The sequence below is a fragment of the Vipera berus genome, assembly GCF_964194415.1.
Source record: "Vipera berus genome assembly, chromosome: 1".
Lineage (NCBI taxonomy): Eukaryota > Metazoa > Chordata > Lepidosauria > Squamata > Viperidae > Vipera > Vipera berus.
Genome location: NC_138202.1, coordinates 68,183,364 through 68,201,213, shown reverse-complemented (window position 1 = coordinate 68,201,213; position 17,850 = coordinate 68,183,364). Strand labels below are relative to the sequence as shown.

Below are 17,850 nucleotides of genomic sequence, written 5' to 3'. Positions count from 1 at the left end.
TCTGCTATGACCTGTCCGTCTTGGGTGGCCCTGCACGGCATAGCTCATAGCTTCATTGAATTATGCAAGCCCCTTCGCCACGACAAGGCAGTAATCCATGAAGGGGTAAACAACATCTACATACCATTCAAAAGAGACATTCAAAGAGAAAAAAGGAAAGAAAAAGACCAAAAATCTCCTCACCAGCAATCAACACCCAGATATGCAGAGATTAACACGAACATTAACACTAGATCAACAAGCAAGCTATAAACACCCCCCCCAATAAAGGTGTTGTTTACCAACTCAGACAATCAAACAGTAAAGAACAGCCTAATCAAGGAATCATCAAAAACATTCACACCAACACTGACAAGGAAGCCACTTGCATATAAACTGAGAGTAAACCCCACTCCCTTCTAGCATGGATGATGTTACTTAATCGAGTAATGAAACATCTGCAAGGAAATAACTAAAGTCAGAGAGCCCCATGGATTCCTTAGTTCAGCCCTGAGCTGCATATATTCACTTTTAGAGGCATACTTCCATGTCTTTTCTCCAGCACACATACAAAAATTAGCAAAGGGCACTTCTATGGCTATTGGCAACAAAATCCCACTGATCTTGACCACTGAAATGCACATTTAGCATTTCTGAAACTGAAATTTAACGGCAGATAGCAAAGGGGTTCTAAAAATAGTGATGACTTCCCACACATAGTTTACATGTTCAGAAGCTGTTAACAATTTTCATTGCATATAATTAAGAGCCCACGTAAGACTTAGATTACTATAACGTGCTTTACAAGGGGCTGCTCCTGATGACTACTCAGAAACTTCAACTGATTCAGAATACATCCTCTCAAAAATTGAATTTCTCCCAAGTTACACTCCTACTTTTGGAGCTGCACTGATTTTCTGTTGGGTTCCAGGTGGAATTCAGGGTGTTAATGATACTTTTAAAGCTCTACAGCGCTCAGGACTTGGTTATCTAATATAGCGCTTTCCTCCACTGGCCCAGTATGATATTACCTAAGAATAAATTCACTTTAGTTTTTTTCTCTCAAAGATGATCATCTTTTTTTAAATCAAATTTTGTTAGTTTATAGTACAAGATACCAAGAAAATACAAAAGCAAAGAGTAGGAAAGATAGGGAAGGGGAAAAGGAAGAGAGAAGTGGGGGAAAGCAAAGGGGGAAAAAAAGGCATTGACTTCCGTGAATGAACCTTTATTATCAAAGTACAACATGTGTACAGTGAGATTGGCTGAGCCTCTCTTCGTGCCCCACCCAACTCACAGTGACCACAAACCCACCATCTTGTTACACCATGTGAGCTAATTGCACAACACACCGGCCTCTCAAGTCAATCATACATAGAGTTATTTCCTGTTCAGGAGCCTGACAGGCCATGGATAGAAGCTGTTCTTCAGCCTGTTGGTGTGGCTGGCTATACTTCTATATCTCCTACCCGATGGTAGGAGAGTAAAGAGGTACCCACCAGGGTGTGAGTTGCCTTCCGACTTCCTTTGGTGCAGTAAAATAGAACTTTAACATAAAACCTCATCTTTTTTACTTTTACATAGCAGTATAAACTAGCCACTTCGATAACAACAAATCTATCTAATCGGTAAAGCCGATTTTTTTTCCACCTCAAGCACAAAGTCCAGAATGGATTCCACGTAGAAATAAAAGTGTTTGTGTTTTTTTCCTTTAATCAAAAGAGACAATTTAGCCATCTCTCAAGGATAAATCATCTTGAGGAGTCACGAGGTCAGGCTGTCTTAAATGTAGCCCCCTTTCCTTATTTGCGTATTTTGGGTTAGCTTCCCCCTTAAACTTTTACAAGCTTCCAGAAAGCCATTAACACTTGGATGTTTATGAAAACTCTGAGAGTAGAACTGATATAAGCTACAAGTCCTTTTATTGGTGTGCTTTGATGCTTGTCCCTTGGATGCTGAAATCTTTTATAACTTTAGTTGTAATTGTTAATAGTTGTTTTATTGTTTTGTTTTTAATTTTAATGTTTAACCATCTTACTGGAGGAGGAGAATGCCAGCTGTGCAGAACCCTTATGAATTGTAGCAGCAAATAGAGTAAGCAGCACAGCAAGCAAGCAAGCAACTAAACAAATCAATACATGACAACAATTACAGGGTAAGCAAGAGAAGATCAATTAATCTCAGTATTGCCTTAAGACAGACATGTCAAACACAAGGCCCGGGGGCCGGATCCGGCCCGCGAAGTGGTTTCCTGTGGCCCGCGAAGCCATCCTGGAAACAGTGAGGGAACGGCCCCCACTGCCTTGGCCCTGGCCCAGAGACCCTCCTTCTGCCAGAGACCCACAGATCTGTCCCACTCCTGCCCAGGCTCCCATAGGCACCCTTGATGCGAACGATGTAGAGCTGGCCACGCCCACCCAGTAGGCCATACACACTCTAGCCACTCCCACCCAGTAGGCCACGCCTACCCTGGCCACACCTACCCGGCCCCCTGAGGGCAACCGCAATGCTGATGCGGCCCTTAATGAAATTGAGTTTGACACCCCTGCCTTAAGAGAAAAAACTTACGAAGGGGTTTTCTCCAATCCTAGACATCAGTAGAAAAGAGTGAAGGTCTCCATGTTTCATGAAGGGCAGGACAACCATTGGGATTGGAAGGCGACCTTTAGGCCGATTACGCAAACTGACACCTTGTTCGAGAGAACAGAAATGTGCAATTAACAAGAATCACCACTATACCTGAAATAAATTATCATAAATAATTAGCCTACATCCCTCTTCACAAAATGCTGAAAATTACACTACATCCTGAGAGAGTAACGTTTCTAAACTCTTGGTTTGATCCAGTCCATGTATTAATCCCATCTATTCTTATTATGCTTCACAAGGTTATAATTCAGCAGTACAGGTAGTCTTCAACTTACGACCACAATTAAGCCCAACATTTCTGTTGTTAAGTGAGACATTTTTTAAGTGAGTTTTGCCCCATTTTACCACCTTCCTTGCTACAGTTGTTAAGTGAATCACCGCAGTTGATAAGTTAGTAACCTGGTTGTTAGGTGAATCTGGCTTTCTCATTGACTTTGCTTGTCAGGAGGTCACAGCAAAGGTCATAAATATGAACCAGTTGCCAAGCATATGATTGTGGGGATGCCCCTTGTTAAAAGTCTGTGATAATTCTTTTGTTTGGGTTTATTCTTGGTAACCCTTGTTGTTTTTTAAATTCTTTCCTAATCTTGCTTCTTTATTGTTTTAACAGCTTCCTAGCCATTCAGGGTTGGATTTGTGAGAAGGGCAGCCATATTGATTTAATAAAATAATAAATTTCCTTCTACAAATAAACTGTAAACTATATAGTTTGGGACCCTCTAGTGCTCACCTATTAATTTAGTAATGTGTGGATGGTCGAACTCCTTCATGCAAGCAGCTTCTTTCAGGAACTCCTCTATGTCATTGGAAGTGAAGATGTCAGCTAAAATAAAGGGAAATACTATTGAGATTTCTTTTAAACTCATTGGGGGCGTATTCAAGAAAAGGAGCAGAATGGACAAAGAACAGTTGGGAGTCTACAGGAAAAGCTGAAAAACTAGTAAAACAGGTGAAATGAATAAAAGTTCAAGACAGGCACACTGCAGTCTGTTTAGTCCATAGAACTGGCCATTAAATATAAGTCAAATAGATTAACAAACAGACTGGATATGAACAGTGTTACTAGTTATATTTTAATTTACCAGTGCTAATGTGCAGACTGTGAATCACATTTGTCAAACATTTAAGTTACAAAAAAATGGAATAGAAATGAAACCATAGAGTATAGCATCATTACACTATACTGAGTGGGGCATATGGGAATTAAAATCCCAACATATCTAGAGGGTGTCAGTCTGAAGGCTGTTGGTTTTGATGCTATGCTTTGGTTATGCTTATATCTCTACTTTTTATGCTTATATTGTTCACTGCCCAGAACTGCGCTGGTGAGAAGGGCGGCCATATACATTGAAATAAACAAATACCCATTCAAGGAATGTGTGTCAGTTATAGGCAATATGAAGAAAAGGGAAAAGGAAAAGCAAGGCCGACTATTGTTTGGTGAGAATACACAAACTCAGAAGATGGAAGGTTCATGGTGACAAAATGGCGTGGAGACAGTTCAAATAATGTAGAGTTACTCACCTTTTAGCATTTTCACTGCAACTTTCTGGAGAGAGCCATCAGGCATTTTCAACTGACCCTCCCTGACAGAACCAAATTCCCCTAATAAATTACACACAAAAAAAAGTAAGGTAAAGGAGGGTGGAAATTGGAAAAGCTCACTGCAGTTATTTTATTTTAGGATTTATTATTATTATTATTAAAGAGTTTTACCAAAAAAAATTTTTTTTTACAATACATATCCCCAAAACCCACCCACCCCAAACCACCCCCCTTTCCCCCCCCCCGCTTCCCAGAGCTAAATACAGGGTTATAGATATAATAATCATATTCTAACTAAAAATTATCCATAATATAAAATTAACCAAATTCATAATCCCATCAGGCTCAAGGTTGACTCAGCCTTCCATCCTTCCGAGGTAGGTAAAATGAGGACCCAGATTGTTGGGGGCAATTAAGCTGACTTTGTAATAATGCCGCTTGGGGGGTGGTGTGTGAAAGCCCTAATAAACAGGCATATACATAGAATGAAGGCTACTGCTAAGCTTGTAAGCCGCCCTGAGTCTTCGGAGAAGGGTGGGATATAAATGAAATTAAAATAAATAAAAATAAATAAATAATGTGCTTTAACTCCCCTTTAAGATAGATACATACAAAGTACTAACACTAAAATTAGTAACAATATCCCTCTAAAATCTACTCATAAGCTAAATGGAACTTTTTAGTCCCATATTTATTCTGAATATAATCTATCCATCTCCTCCAAACTGAAATATATCTTTCTTGTGAATGATCCTTCAAATAAGCAGAAATCTTAAGACATTTCTGCAAGATTCGTTTGTTTTAGGATTAAGAGTAGAATGTACAATGGAGGTTTGATAGGGTGCTAGTAAAAAGCTACAGCAATAATCTTCCTAAACCTCTCTTGATGCTCCAAAAATATTTCTGCTGCCATAACCCTTGTACTTTTTACTTCCATATTAGCTTTGTTTCTATTCATTTCCTGCAGCTTTCACACATTTTGTAAATGCATTCTCCCGTTCCACTATTATGCTATTCTTCTTCGTTTTTTCTAAGTCTCTCATATTCTTTGATATGGTAAGTTCCTTATGCCCTCAGAAATGCATTTAATAACCACAATTTACAGGCATCGAGTACTTGCATTTTTTAGCCCTATATAATTTAATCTGTCAGCCTCAGTTCTCTTCTAAAAGCACCTATGGAATGATAAGTATTCCCAGGGCTTTTTTTCTCATAGAATGCTCAGAACGGGGTTCCGGCACCTTTTTTGGATGGAACCTTGTAGGGTAGGCAAGGCGGGTTGGATGACATGTGTGAGTTCCGGCACCTTTTTCTTTTACAAAAAAAGCACTGAGTATTCCCGATCTAAAGCTCCAGTTCCTAGCTGCAATCAGTTGAAATTACTGCCATTTAGGGTGACTAAGTCCTTAGAAATCAGATATTTATAAACGACTGTATAGGATTGGGTTTAAACAAAGTAAAGCTTTGGATGACCACTCACCCTTGCCTAGCATTCTTCCCAGAGTAAACTGTTGCTCCTGAATTAGGACATCTTTCAGTTTGATCTTCAGTTCATCACTGATTCCTATATTGTCCACTGGATAAACAGAAGAGAACAAGGGCAACTTAACCAGGATTCAGTCTAGCTTTAATCACTGTCTTGATCCAAAATAAAGTTAATGTTATATAATTTAGAATAATGTTCCCTCAGCTTGGGCACTGAGATGTGTTAAATTACAAGCTCCCAATATATTTGGCTAGCACAAACTTTGATTCCATGACTGGAAAACATAGGAATTAAGGCTAGATGCACTGAAGGGTAGCAGGTTGAGGAACATTAAGTAAATGCGTGTGAAAAACGAACAAGCTTGTTTTGGAAATACAGTAAATTCACTCTTACTCTCTAGGACGTAATTCCTTTCTTTAGTCTCATAACAGATATAAAGCAACAAAGATACAATAAAGTTGCTTTTTTCAGTGCTATAAAATTTCAGAGTTTCATATTATTTGAACTACTTCCCTTGAATGATAAAAAATATGAGTTTAAAATCCAGCCATTCCCATTCTGGTCATCTCCACTTAATGACTGGCAATTCTGGGAGTTACAATCTGAAGAATACAAGTAGGAAAAGACTGCTTTAAGCAATATCTATGAATCAACCTCTAAGATAGCAATTTATGCTTCAGTCTGAAGATGGCAAGCCATAGTTTTTATGATATAATCAAGTTCCAAACAGTAGTACAATAGCTGAACTCTGATTTGAAATATAGTACAAAAGTGTATCACTACTTAAGAGTTTGATCATTTCCCCCCCCCCCCAGTTTATCTGAGAACAAAGGCCTCTGTTGTCAGCTGGATTTATATCCTAATGAATGTGCATAAGATATTCATTTTACTCATAAATAATTAGAGTCAGGATTCGGCTAAAAAGAAACAGAATGAAAATAAGGCCTTGATGACATGGAAATCCAGCTTTGTAGGACCTTCCCCCTATAGAGTTCAAAGGAACATGGGTACCAATTTTGCATAAGGCATAGTCTTATTTAGTCTTTTAATTTGGGAAATGAATAGGATATTACATGTATCATCATCATCATCATCATCATCATCATCATCATCATCGCAGTACTATTAGGAAATGGTTTAATGGAGGAAGAGAACAGCACTTTAGCTAAGAGAATGGAAATACACTTGCTGAGGGAAAGAGTCACATATATTTTACCTACATGTTACTTCAATAAGCTCTGGGACTTCTCGGTTGAATGATCGCACTGCTCTGAAATGGACTACAGGATCACCTCCAACCACGCTGCCAAAGGCTTGACTAAGTGGGGGGTGGGGAGGGGAAGGGAGGGAAGCAAAGAACATCTCATGAAATGTGCAAAGTACTACCAAACCTAAGTTGACTTATGTATTTACTACAGACAACAGCTAAGAACCTCTTTATCCTGGTAACTATTTCTTTTTTTTTTCTGAGGCAGTGCAAAATATCAGAACACCCAGGAAAACTCTTCCATACTTCCGAAGGGTTAGGATTAGGGTAAAAATTAGGGTAAAATTGGAGAACTCATGGCTGGCTCAAGAATTATTTGAACTACTTCCCTTGAATGGGAGTTACAATCTGGGAGTTACAAGTCCAAAGTCATAAAAGGATCGTAGTTCCCCACCCTTGCTCTAGGGCTTGCTCTACCACTTCTTCTTGGCTATGCCACTCTTTCATTATGGTTCTTTCTCTCCCTACCATCTTAGTGGCAGTGTGTTATACAGTCAGTGGCACAGGAAAGTCTTGAAGCCAATTCCACAAGTTGTTTATCTGGAGGGCAATTTGTTGACCTAATCAGTCTTTCCATTCTGCGAACCAGATATTTTAAGGTTGCAATTCTCAATCAGGAGGACAAAGACTATCATATTTTCCATACCCACGTGTGTGTGTTTGTGTGTGTGTATGTGTGTGTGTGTGTGTGTGTGTATGTGAAAGAGAGAAAGGGAGGAGGGAGAGGAAGAGAAAGAGAGAATATGAAAGAGAATATGAAAGAGTATACAAAACATCAAGTGAAAATGAAATGCTTTACATAGTTAAAGGCTATGCTGGCTAGGAATTCCCACTGACATATCAGGGGCCAACATTTTGAGGACCACTGCACAAAGGGATGCTGAAATTACAGTGGAGATGATAAACAGCAAAAGAAGACTTTTACCCAAATCGCGTTTCTTTTCTTCTTTTCCGTAGAAGGATTAGGGCTAAGGCAACTGCTGTAACCAGCGCAGTCAGAATTCCTAAAACCACAGGAACCCAGGATGTTCCATAAAGAGGCTGCCTTTGCCCCCCTGTTTAGAAAATAAAATCCTTGTGAAAAAAAAGCTAAATATGTTTAGCATATAGACATTTCTCTCCATGAAAGAGCTTTAGCTCTAGAAGGAGGTCCACTAGTCATATACTAAATAACTCTAAATTGATTTAGCAACACAGCCAAAGCTGCTGTTCTGCAAGGTTTGATGTGGCACATCTCCATCTGGTCAGTTTCTGGGCTAGCCATCATTAGAACAGAAGAGCCAAAACTGTCAGATACTTTGATCTGAGAATCCTTATAAACCATTTGGGGGGGGACTCAAATGCAGAAAATATTATTTCTATTAATCTAGGCCATATCACACAGATTTTATTTTAATTTATTTTCATTTTCATTTTTTTCATTTATTTTTTAATAATACATTAACATCAAACAAATGGTAAGGGAGCCATTTGTATTGTATTGATGTCAAACTTTCCTTTACACAGAAAATTTGTAATAGTCCCAGCCAGTCCCTGCTTCTGTTAGATTATTTGAAGCTATTTGGTTCTTATCTGTAAGAACATAATACAAATGCAGCTGGCAATACTGGAAAGAGCACAGCCAGAGAAATACAATAGTACCAGCTCCCTCACTATTCCTCATCTGATGCACCATATTAACAACAGCCCATTTTCCTCAAACACAAACGCTTCCTGCATTTGCCACTTACCTATTAAATCTTGGGATGAAAGCAATAAAGGCTCACTCCAAGGTCCACAACCAGCTGAACTGAGTATACAGACCTTGATCATAAGGTCTTTTAAGGGATTCCACATAGAAAGGTTAGCTCTTGCTTCCTTCACAATCATTTCCCCCTATAAACAAAAAAACATAAATGGTGTATCATCATTCAAGTGACACTTGTTCATTATTACCTCTGAATCAGAAAATCAATTTCTTCTGTTCCAAGTTATCCAATAATCCTGGAATTATGGTTCATTGCAGTCTATTATTATTGTTGTTGTTGTTGTTGTTGTTGTTGTTGTTGTTAGCGGTGGTGGCGCAGTGGTTAGAATGCAATATTGCAGGCTAATTCTGCCGACTGCCAGCAGTTTGATTATGACTGACTCAAGGTTGACTCAGCCTTCTATCCTTCCGAGGTCAGTAAAATGAGGATCCAGATTGTTGGGGGCAATATGCTGACTATGTAAACCGCTTAGAGAGGGCTGTAATGCATTGTGAAGTGGTATATAAATCTAAGTGCTAGTACTAGTGCTATTACTTCTATTACTACTACTACTGTATTTGTCCTGTCCAAAAGACGGTAGCTTGGATTAACTTAAGAAGTTATTTGTGCTTCCAGCATCTCCTGTACAGCCCATGCTTGCCTGCTCTGTCTGGGTTAATAAGCAAAGGCTATTCTATGGCAATTCAGTGGATGAATGCAGCTGGCTTGCTGTCATTGCCTAATTTCCCACCTTTATGAAATTCAGTGGTTTTCATAAAATAAATTCTTCAAAGCTTGGAAATCAAAACTCATGCACAGTCTTCATACAGTTACATAGTAAATAACTGATGGCTGGTTTTATACCAAATTGACGCATTATTTATTGCACAACTGAAATGCAGTCTCTGAGCAGAGCCTACTTTGTATCTATGTAAGAGTAGAATTACTACACAAAATATTATTTTCTAGTTTAGAAATAAAATGTCATCCACGCAATAATGGAAGTAATTCCATCATCATAAGAATTAAATCTCCCTTCCCAGATATCTCCTGGTTCTTCTCCAGGTCACATATGATTGGTGTATGTTTGACTGGGGCTACTTGATAGCTCAATTGTTTGCTGTATCAGCAAACTATTACTATTGTTATTAAAAGAAAGGAGCAGTCTAGCAACAGTTAACAGAACCCCGATTTGGTTTCCTAAAAATAGCTGACCAAACGCATTGGTAGGTAATAGTCCTATCATTCCTAAATTAAAAAACTTGGGTAAAAAATACTACTTATATCTGGCATTACAATTCACAAGAATCAGTAGTAGTAGATAACAGAACAAGTGATCATCAGTCTCTTACTGGTAAAAGAGAATGTGAAGTAGGGCATTCAGCCAGAAAGTTCACGTTGAGGCAGACAATTTTTTAGTCTTGCGGTCCTATTCCTTACACAGTTTTTGCAGTCCAAAGAGCAAATACAATATGCATGTCTAATATCTAAGCTGCAGTGAACAGAAGCCCATCCCAAGCATGAAAATATTAAGGCTTCCTACATTCAGGTATACCTTAAATTAAAAGAACTAGCATTACTTCTTCAATCCCTAATATTTCTTGCTTTCAGTCATACTAGCAAATCTATTCTATCAGGGTTGCTAGGTTTTTAATTTATGCTCCCCAAGACTAAATCCAAGTCTGTCTGTGACAATATGAACTATATCTGTGCAAGACAGTGTTACCCTTTTGGGGTCATGTTTGAAATGCCTCCACTTTTTTAAGTATTTCTTTTATTTTTTGAGGAGAGCATACTTCTCCAGCCTTAATCAACAAGTTAAATAAAACCAGATGCACACTAAATACACAAACAGTACACAAAGAAACATTTCTCACTGCAAAACTGAACACCACTACTCAATTTGTATGCAACAAACAGCAGCCATATATTTAGTGTGATAATTTTTGCAACTGCCAACATAAAAATACAAATCTGTGAATACACATCTTACCAACATGGAGACTCATCTGCTTTTATTGGCAGTTCATTCTAACCAAACTGGTCTTTTAATTGTTCAAATTATTTCTTTTTAGAACTCATTGCCACAAGATGCAGTGAAATCTATTAGCAGCATTTTCAATTTATGAAGGTAAGAACATTTATCACTGGTAATAAGGATCAATGGGTTATTTAAACTTCTGTGTTTGGGCATTTAAGCATATTGGACAGTCATTACTATATTTTCCTGCTTGACCACTAGCTAGCTAAAGGATGATGGGAATTGAAGAGCAATCCATCTGCAAGCTATAAGATTAGAAAATGTTCTCCTAAATAGACTTTGTCCTGCTCCACCAACATCATATGTTTCTCGGTTTATTACCTGAGTTATGTTATCTTGGCTCCATTCCAACCTGTATCCTAAGGCATTCTCCCCAAACATTTCTGGAGCTACTGCTTCCCATTCCAAAATCAGACAAGAGTCTCTTTGGATAATGTGTACATTTTGTGGAGTACAATTTGGAGCTGTAAGGGAAAGAAAATCACAATGTATATGTTGTGTTGTTTAAAAGAGCGCTACTGAATGGTAGGCCTCAAAGGACAGAAGAGTTTTAGGAAACTCAAATATCCTATATGCTAATAATAATCATTTATTAAATTCGTAGGGATGCAGTGGCTCAGTGGGTTAGTGTTAAGGAATTTGTTGTGCAGAGGTCTCCTTGTGCTACCAAAGAGTTGCACAGACAAGGAAGGGTACTGAGAGCAGCAAGAGTCACACACAGGAGTACACTGAGTTGTAAAAGCAAACAGTATTTTACTTTGAGGTGGTGTAAAAACAAAAATGCACAGTCAAAAATAAACAGTACAGGCCATAAACAATAGCAACAGTCCAAGGAGTAATCCAAAATACAAAGTCTTCTTACCGGTCCAGAGGTCAATACACAGTTCAGGTTTACAACAGTAGAAAACCAACAGCAGAGCAAAAACAGTAATAGTAGAGAGCAGTGAATTCAGAGAGAGAGAGAAGCTACGTTCCTAGCTTCCTCTTATGGCCATGAGAACACTTACACACCCATTGGCCAATTAACAACTTAAAGACATAGCATTATGGTTAATATATTTTCAACCCAACATTGTAGGCTAACACCATATGCCTAACAGTTAGGATGCTGAGCTTGTCGATCAGAAGGTTGGCAGTTTGGCAAGTCGAATCCCGAGTGCTGCGTAACAGAGTAAGCACCTGTTACTCATCCCAGCTTCTGCCAACCTAGCAGTTTGAAAGCACGTAAAAATGCAAGTAGAAAAATAGGGACCACTACGGTGGGAAGGTAACAACGTTCTGTGCGCCTTTGGCGTCTAGTCATGCCAGCCACATGACCATGGAGACATCCTCGGACAAGTGCTGGCTCTTCGGCTTTGAAACGGAGATGAGCACCGGCCCCTAGAGTTGGAAACGACTAGCACGCATGTGCGGGGGAACCTTTACCTTTATTAAATTCGTAGTTAAGTTCTACACAGTCTTCTAAAAGTTTTCCCACCTTTTCAACAAGCTCTAAACACTGAAACACCTATTTTATCCAGATGCTTAGAAGAACTAGTAACAGTTCCAGAGTTTCCAATTAACTGTACAATAGAAAGCAACAACCACAAAGGGAGATGATTGCTTGCTTGCTTGAAGCAGCACTGAGTTTTGCATGTCGCTTGCAATCTTAGTTTAACCAGACATGCAATACGGGTTGTTCAATTAATCAAAAAAGTTGCTGATATCCAAATGTTTTCTGATTCAACAGGGAAGAATATCTTTTAAGAGTTCCATGCACTCTAGCCCTCTAAGACTTACCTAATCCCAAGGTCTGAAAATAGACCCAATCTGAAAAAGGAGAGCTGCCCATCTCGTTAGAGCACTGGATTCGAACACTGTAATTGGTGGCGTGCTTTAAACCTGGTAAAGCCCTTGTAAAGGGAGGGACAGAGAAAACTTCTGTGACCACCTCATCCTCTTCCTGCAGCTCAGCTACCTGCTGAAAAAGGGACAAAGCCAAAAACATGAACAGATTCATGGATTTCACATAAAATGTGTCACTGAAGAAAGTCATAAATCCTTAGGAGAGTTGCATTAAATAAACGATGTATTTGAGACTAGAGTATTTCGAAAGCTACTGCCAATGTCTCATGGGTCTTGATGAACAAACAAATGTATTCTGTAAATACAACCTGAACCATGTCCTCCTCCCCATCTTAGAGCTCAGTAAAACTGCAACTAACTTCATTAATGGAAAAATGAGAAAACTCATATGTCTGCAATAGTTGTGAGATCTCACAGGTGAGGATTCTTGCATTTGCAGCCACCTATGGAGATCAGTAAGAGGAGGAAAGCTGCTACATGAAAATAAACCTTGCATCTAGGTTTATTTTTTATCTCTCTGGGCTTTGTACTTTGCTTTCTTTTTTTTTTAATTGATTCCCTTTTTCATAGCATACTTCTTTCTTATTTTCAAAGAGAAACCTGTTCAATTATTCAAACAATTATTGTTTAAAAAACACATTTATTTCACGCTGGGAGGGAATGCACACATATCTTTTATTCCAGCATCAACTCCAATGAAACAGACTCTGCAGTCTGCATACCTCTGTACTGTATGCATTATGGTTAGAGATATCAGTATGAGTGAGCCTGCTTTTCATAATGATGCCTTTACAAGAATGCGTTCAGCTCTTTTCTCCAGCCCTAGAAAAATAACAAACCTTCCTTTCCTGCAAGCACCAGGGACTGCTAGTAGTAGAAAGATGGCTCAGAGGGCAGCAATGTTTACAAATAAATGCATATTTGCCTTTCTTTGCTGTGGTAGCTCTTGTCTCCAGTTGATCTTTTTATGCCAGATCACTAAACTCCACAGATCAGAGAATGAAATGCTTCTTTGTTTCTCCCAGCATGGGACAGCAATGGATGTAAAGGGGGATGGGGATGGAATCCACTGTCTAAGAAGTTTGCAATTTGCTTCTCTCCCAGCTTCACCCGTGGGGGGGAAAAAGGTTGTGGGAAGGAGCCTGGAACTTAGAGAGATTAGCACTGTGTGCAGTGACAGATGGACGTGCACATTAGGAAGAATAGGCTGTACTTAGTACAAGCAGGCAGCATTCTAATGTGCAAGAGGAAATTCATTCTGATCTGTCAAGTGTCCCAAGAAAGCAGCAATAAACAAGATGCAGAGAGGGCTGCATGCAGGGAGTAGAGCGTAGTGCCATTAGCTCAAAGGGCTTTTTGGTTTCTTGAAAGTCATAGATAAGAGGGCATTCTGCATCTCTAATGAAACAGAATAAAATAGACAAATTACAGCCTCTACCTGGTTGTTCATGCTTTCAAAGTTACAGTTTTCTTTGTCCCTCAGGATTAAGCATAAGCGGCGGCCAAAAGCACCTAGAAAAATTGTGCTTAGCCCATGGCTCCATCACAGGACTGAGTTGAATCTAAAAAAAACCAAGGCTTTAAAAATAACCATTCTCTTTTTCTTTCTTTCTTCCCCAGTTCTGTTTCTGTAACATCACTCAAACACCTTGTTCTGTCAGCTTGACTAGCCCTAATCATAGTTGTGTCCATGCAGTCACCACAAATCAATGTCTCAAGGGAGACATTTTTATCTTAATCATGCAATCACTCAAATATTGGAAGAAGGCTTTTTTTAAAATTTAAGAATGCTGATTGCTATAACAACCCCCTGGAGAAGTCCAGGATAGCTACGTTAATCTATAGAGAGATGAGTCTGGTCATTTAGAATAAAAGATCTTGAATTCTCAGCTGAAATTCTCCTCTCTCCTTACAAATGCCCAGATTGAAGAACTAAATCCATAACAAATTTGCAGTCCTGAACTCATCTGTCGAGGCTGACTCATGGCTTTCCTCAGCAAGAAGTATAAAACATACTATTTACTTCAGTCTATATATATAGTATTTGCTTCAAGGATTGCAAAACGCCAGCCCAGCCATTTGGCTCAAAATCACAAGTAAACAGCTTCGTGCCAGACCAGAACATTTCCAAAACAAAACACAGGTGAAATTATCTTTCCTGCTTCTAGCCCACTGTACCCCATGAAAATTCCTGATTTTTTTTATAATGGCTTTATTAGCTCTTCAACAATAAATCTACTTAGCTGATTTTTCTGTCTCATTGGAAAGCTATTCTTGCCATTTCTTGCCTAGCCAATCAGAAGGATCTTTAGCCGTGCATTGGCACTAATAGTTTTTTTTTTACTACTTGTGTTACGCTAAAGGAAGAGATAAAAATCACAGCTAAAAATGTTAAGCTCAAAATTAATCATAGTGCTAAAAAAGAAGAAAATGGCTTGAATATTTTCTTGGGGGGAAAAAGACTGCTTCTAGCATGTGGATAGCTGAGTTGCTGCTGGAAGGGAAGAGTTAATTTTTACTTCCTCCTGGACTGCAATTGGTCTTCCAAAACTGTATTGTCAAAGAGGCTTGAAAAGCACTTTCTGTTGAGGACTATAGGAAGCTTTTCCAAACCTAACTCTTCGCAATCAGCATCTTTAGCAGTAGTGTCTACCATAAGCCATGATATCGTGGGTGTATAAGCTCATCATGTAAATTATGTACTTGCATCCCAATATCTGATACAAGTACATAAGTTGCAGCGATTGGTGGCCAACAGATCTAAATATATACTGTGTATACCTATATTTGTATATACCTATAAATTCCTGTGTATACCTATAAAGTTGGACCATAAAAAAGGCTGAGCGCCAAAGAATTGAGGCCTTTGAACTATGGTGCTGGAGAAGACTCCTGCGGGTCCCTTGGACTGCCAGGCGATCAAACAGGTCAGTCCTAGAGATCATCAACCCTGACTGTTCTTTAGAAGGCCAGATCCTGAAGCTAAAACTCAAATACTTTGGCCACCTAATGAGAAGGAAGGACTCACTGGAGAAGAGCCTCATGCTGGGAAAGATTGAGGGCAATAGAAGAAGGGGACGACAGAGAATGAGGTGGCTGGATGGAGTCACTGAAGCAGTAGGCGTGAGCTTAAATGGACTCCAGAAGATGGTAGAGGACAGGAAGGCCTGGAGGAACGTAGTCCATGGGGTTGCGATGGGTCAGACACGACTTTGCAGCTAACAACAACAATACCTATATTTGTATGATGCTATCATCAGACATTATCATTTACCAATCCTTTCTTCATTCTATGGTAAAACCTTTTCAGGCAATTTTTCAAGAATTCAAGAAATAGACATAGCAGAAATCTTCAATGCCTAAATAAGCTGTAGGAACTAGCAAATAAAATTTAATTGTCCAGTTTAAAAATCCAGGAAGAGTTACATTTATCATGCCAACTCAACAAGTTCAAGAGTAAGTCACTGGGAATAAGTGAGCTTTACAGGATTTCCCAGGCCTGAAAGGAAGGGATTTCACCCAACAGAAGACAGCTGAAAGGGATTTTCCCCTTGCATTTGTTTCAGAGTTAGGCAGCTCAGCATGGGGCTTTCAGACAAACCTTGTAAGTCTAAATGCAGATGAAAAATCCTTTGAAGAACGTGGCCTCAGACCATTTCAGTTTTAGAGCCTAACCAGTACTTTGAACCAAAATGAGAGTTCAATGGCAACCAGAGCAGCTAGTGAAAGTACCAGTGTCATCTGAACCCATTGTTACTTGGGTGACCAATGTGATGAAACAATAGAGTACTTACACCCTAGTAAGGCAAGTGAAGAGTTAAGTGAGAACGTCCTATAAGAGGACAGAAAGATAACAAACTGGAGAGATTCCTGTGCTGGCAAACCACGTAAAAAAAGAAAATAATTCTGACCATAAATGTGAAGTTCTGAACCTTTCAACAGAATAGAATAGAATAGAATAGAATAGAATAGAATAGAATAGAATAGAATAGAATAGAATAGAATAGAATAGAATAGAATAGAATAGAATAAACTTTATTGTCACTTTAAATGTATACTAATCAGCATACATGAAAGTGAAATTTCATTACATTCAGCCCTCAAAGAGTAACCACCTCCAATATATAAACATAACAAAAGATTATGCATATAACCATATACCACACATATATAACACAGAGAAACAACACAGTCTAGTTCAGATGTATACATATACATGGCGAGAAAAAAGAATCCTGCAAATTTACAAGATGGATGGCATAAGGAACAAAGCTGTTGTAGAAGCTAGTAGTCCTGCTAGAAATACTTCTAAACCTCCTCCCAGAGGGGAGCAACAGAAACAGACTGTGAAGTGGGCGTGCAGGGTCTCTAACAATGCTTCGAGCTCTAAGCACATAGCACTTATAAGCAGTTCCTGAATAATGGAAAGTGAGCTTCCTATAATCTTCTCAGCTGTCCTTACCACCCTCTGTATGGAACTTCTATCTGAAGCACTGCTACCACCAAACCAAGCAGTGATGCAGTTTGTTAAAAAGCTTCAGTTGTGCCTCTGTAAAAAGTTGCCAGGACAGAAGGAGAAAAATGTGCACTCCTTATCCAATGCAGGAAAAGCAGACGTTGGTTTGCACGAAAACCAGCAGAATCATATAATCTATTCAAACAATGTGCTCTTGTTAAACAAAATGTTGAATGATCCACTGACAGTAAACAAAGAGACTGGCTATAATACTCCTCTTTGCCTACCACAAGAAGAACTAGAGAGGGGACAACCTCAGTATACAAGGTCTAAATTTATAATTTTGGAGTAGTGGCAACGGGATTTTGAATTTATGCCCCACAAAACTTTGCAGAATACAGGCAACTTCTGACCAAATAAATCTAGCCACTTTCTCATCAGCAGAAAATTCCAAAACATCTTCAAAAACAAACCCAGGTAGAGTAAATTACAGTAGTCCAACCTAAATGTTAAATCCATGCATAGACCTTCTCTAGACAGGACCACAGTTGGTAGAACAGATCATCTCAGAAAAAATAACTGCTATCACCAAGGTTATCTCAACATTAAAAACTTAGGAGAACTTCTACAATGTATATTTGAATTTTAGAAGAAATCTAACAACTGCAAATGTTATTTCACATGGTCTTCTTTCCTGCAGACAGTATCTCCATGGTGTAAATTAAGTATCAGCTTCTTCATTTCAGAGTGAGTATAAGTATGAAAGGCATTCGTAGGTGTTGCTTTGGTCAACCCCAATTTTGGCTTTGACCTGCCCATTGCTGGAATGCAGCCACGGAATGAATGCACATCTTA

General features: G+C 38.9%; 1 protein-coding gene across 1 annotated transcript in view; it reads right to left on the bottom strand.

Moving 5' to 3' along the window:
- The window catches only part of TYRO3 (TYRO3 protein tyrosine kinase), a 72,869-nt gene that overhangs the window by 13,246 nt on the left and 41,773 nt on the right, over positions 1 to 17,850 (bottom strand). Inside the window, exons 7-15 of the mRNA XM_081313497.1 lie at positions 12,474 to 12,651; positions 11,016 to 11,158; positions 8,657 to 8,801; positions 7,852 to 7,981; positions 6,880 to 6,977; positions 5,654 to 5,749; positions 4,153 to 4,233; positions 3,359 to 3,451; positions 2,548 to 2,669 (exon numbers count right to left, since the gene is read on the bottom strand). Coding sequence (XP_081169623.1) covers positions 2,548 to 2,669; positions 3,359 to 3,451; positions 4,153 to 4,233; positions 5,654 to 5,749; positions 6,880 to 6,977; positions 7,852 to 7,981; positions 8,657 to 8,801; positions 11,016 to 11,158; positions 12,474 to 12,651 — 1,086 coding nt within the window. The remainder of the gene's footprint in view (positions 1 to 2,547; positions 2,670 to 3,358; positions 3,452 to 4,152; positions 4,234 to 5,653; positions 5,750 to 6,879; positions 6,978 to 7,851; positions 7,982 to 8,656; positions 8,802 to 11,015; positions 11,159 to 12,473; positions 12,652 to 17,850) is intronic.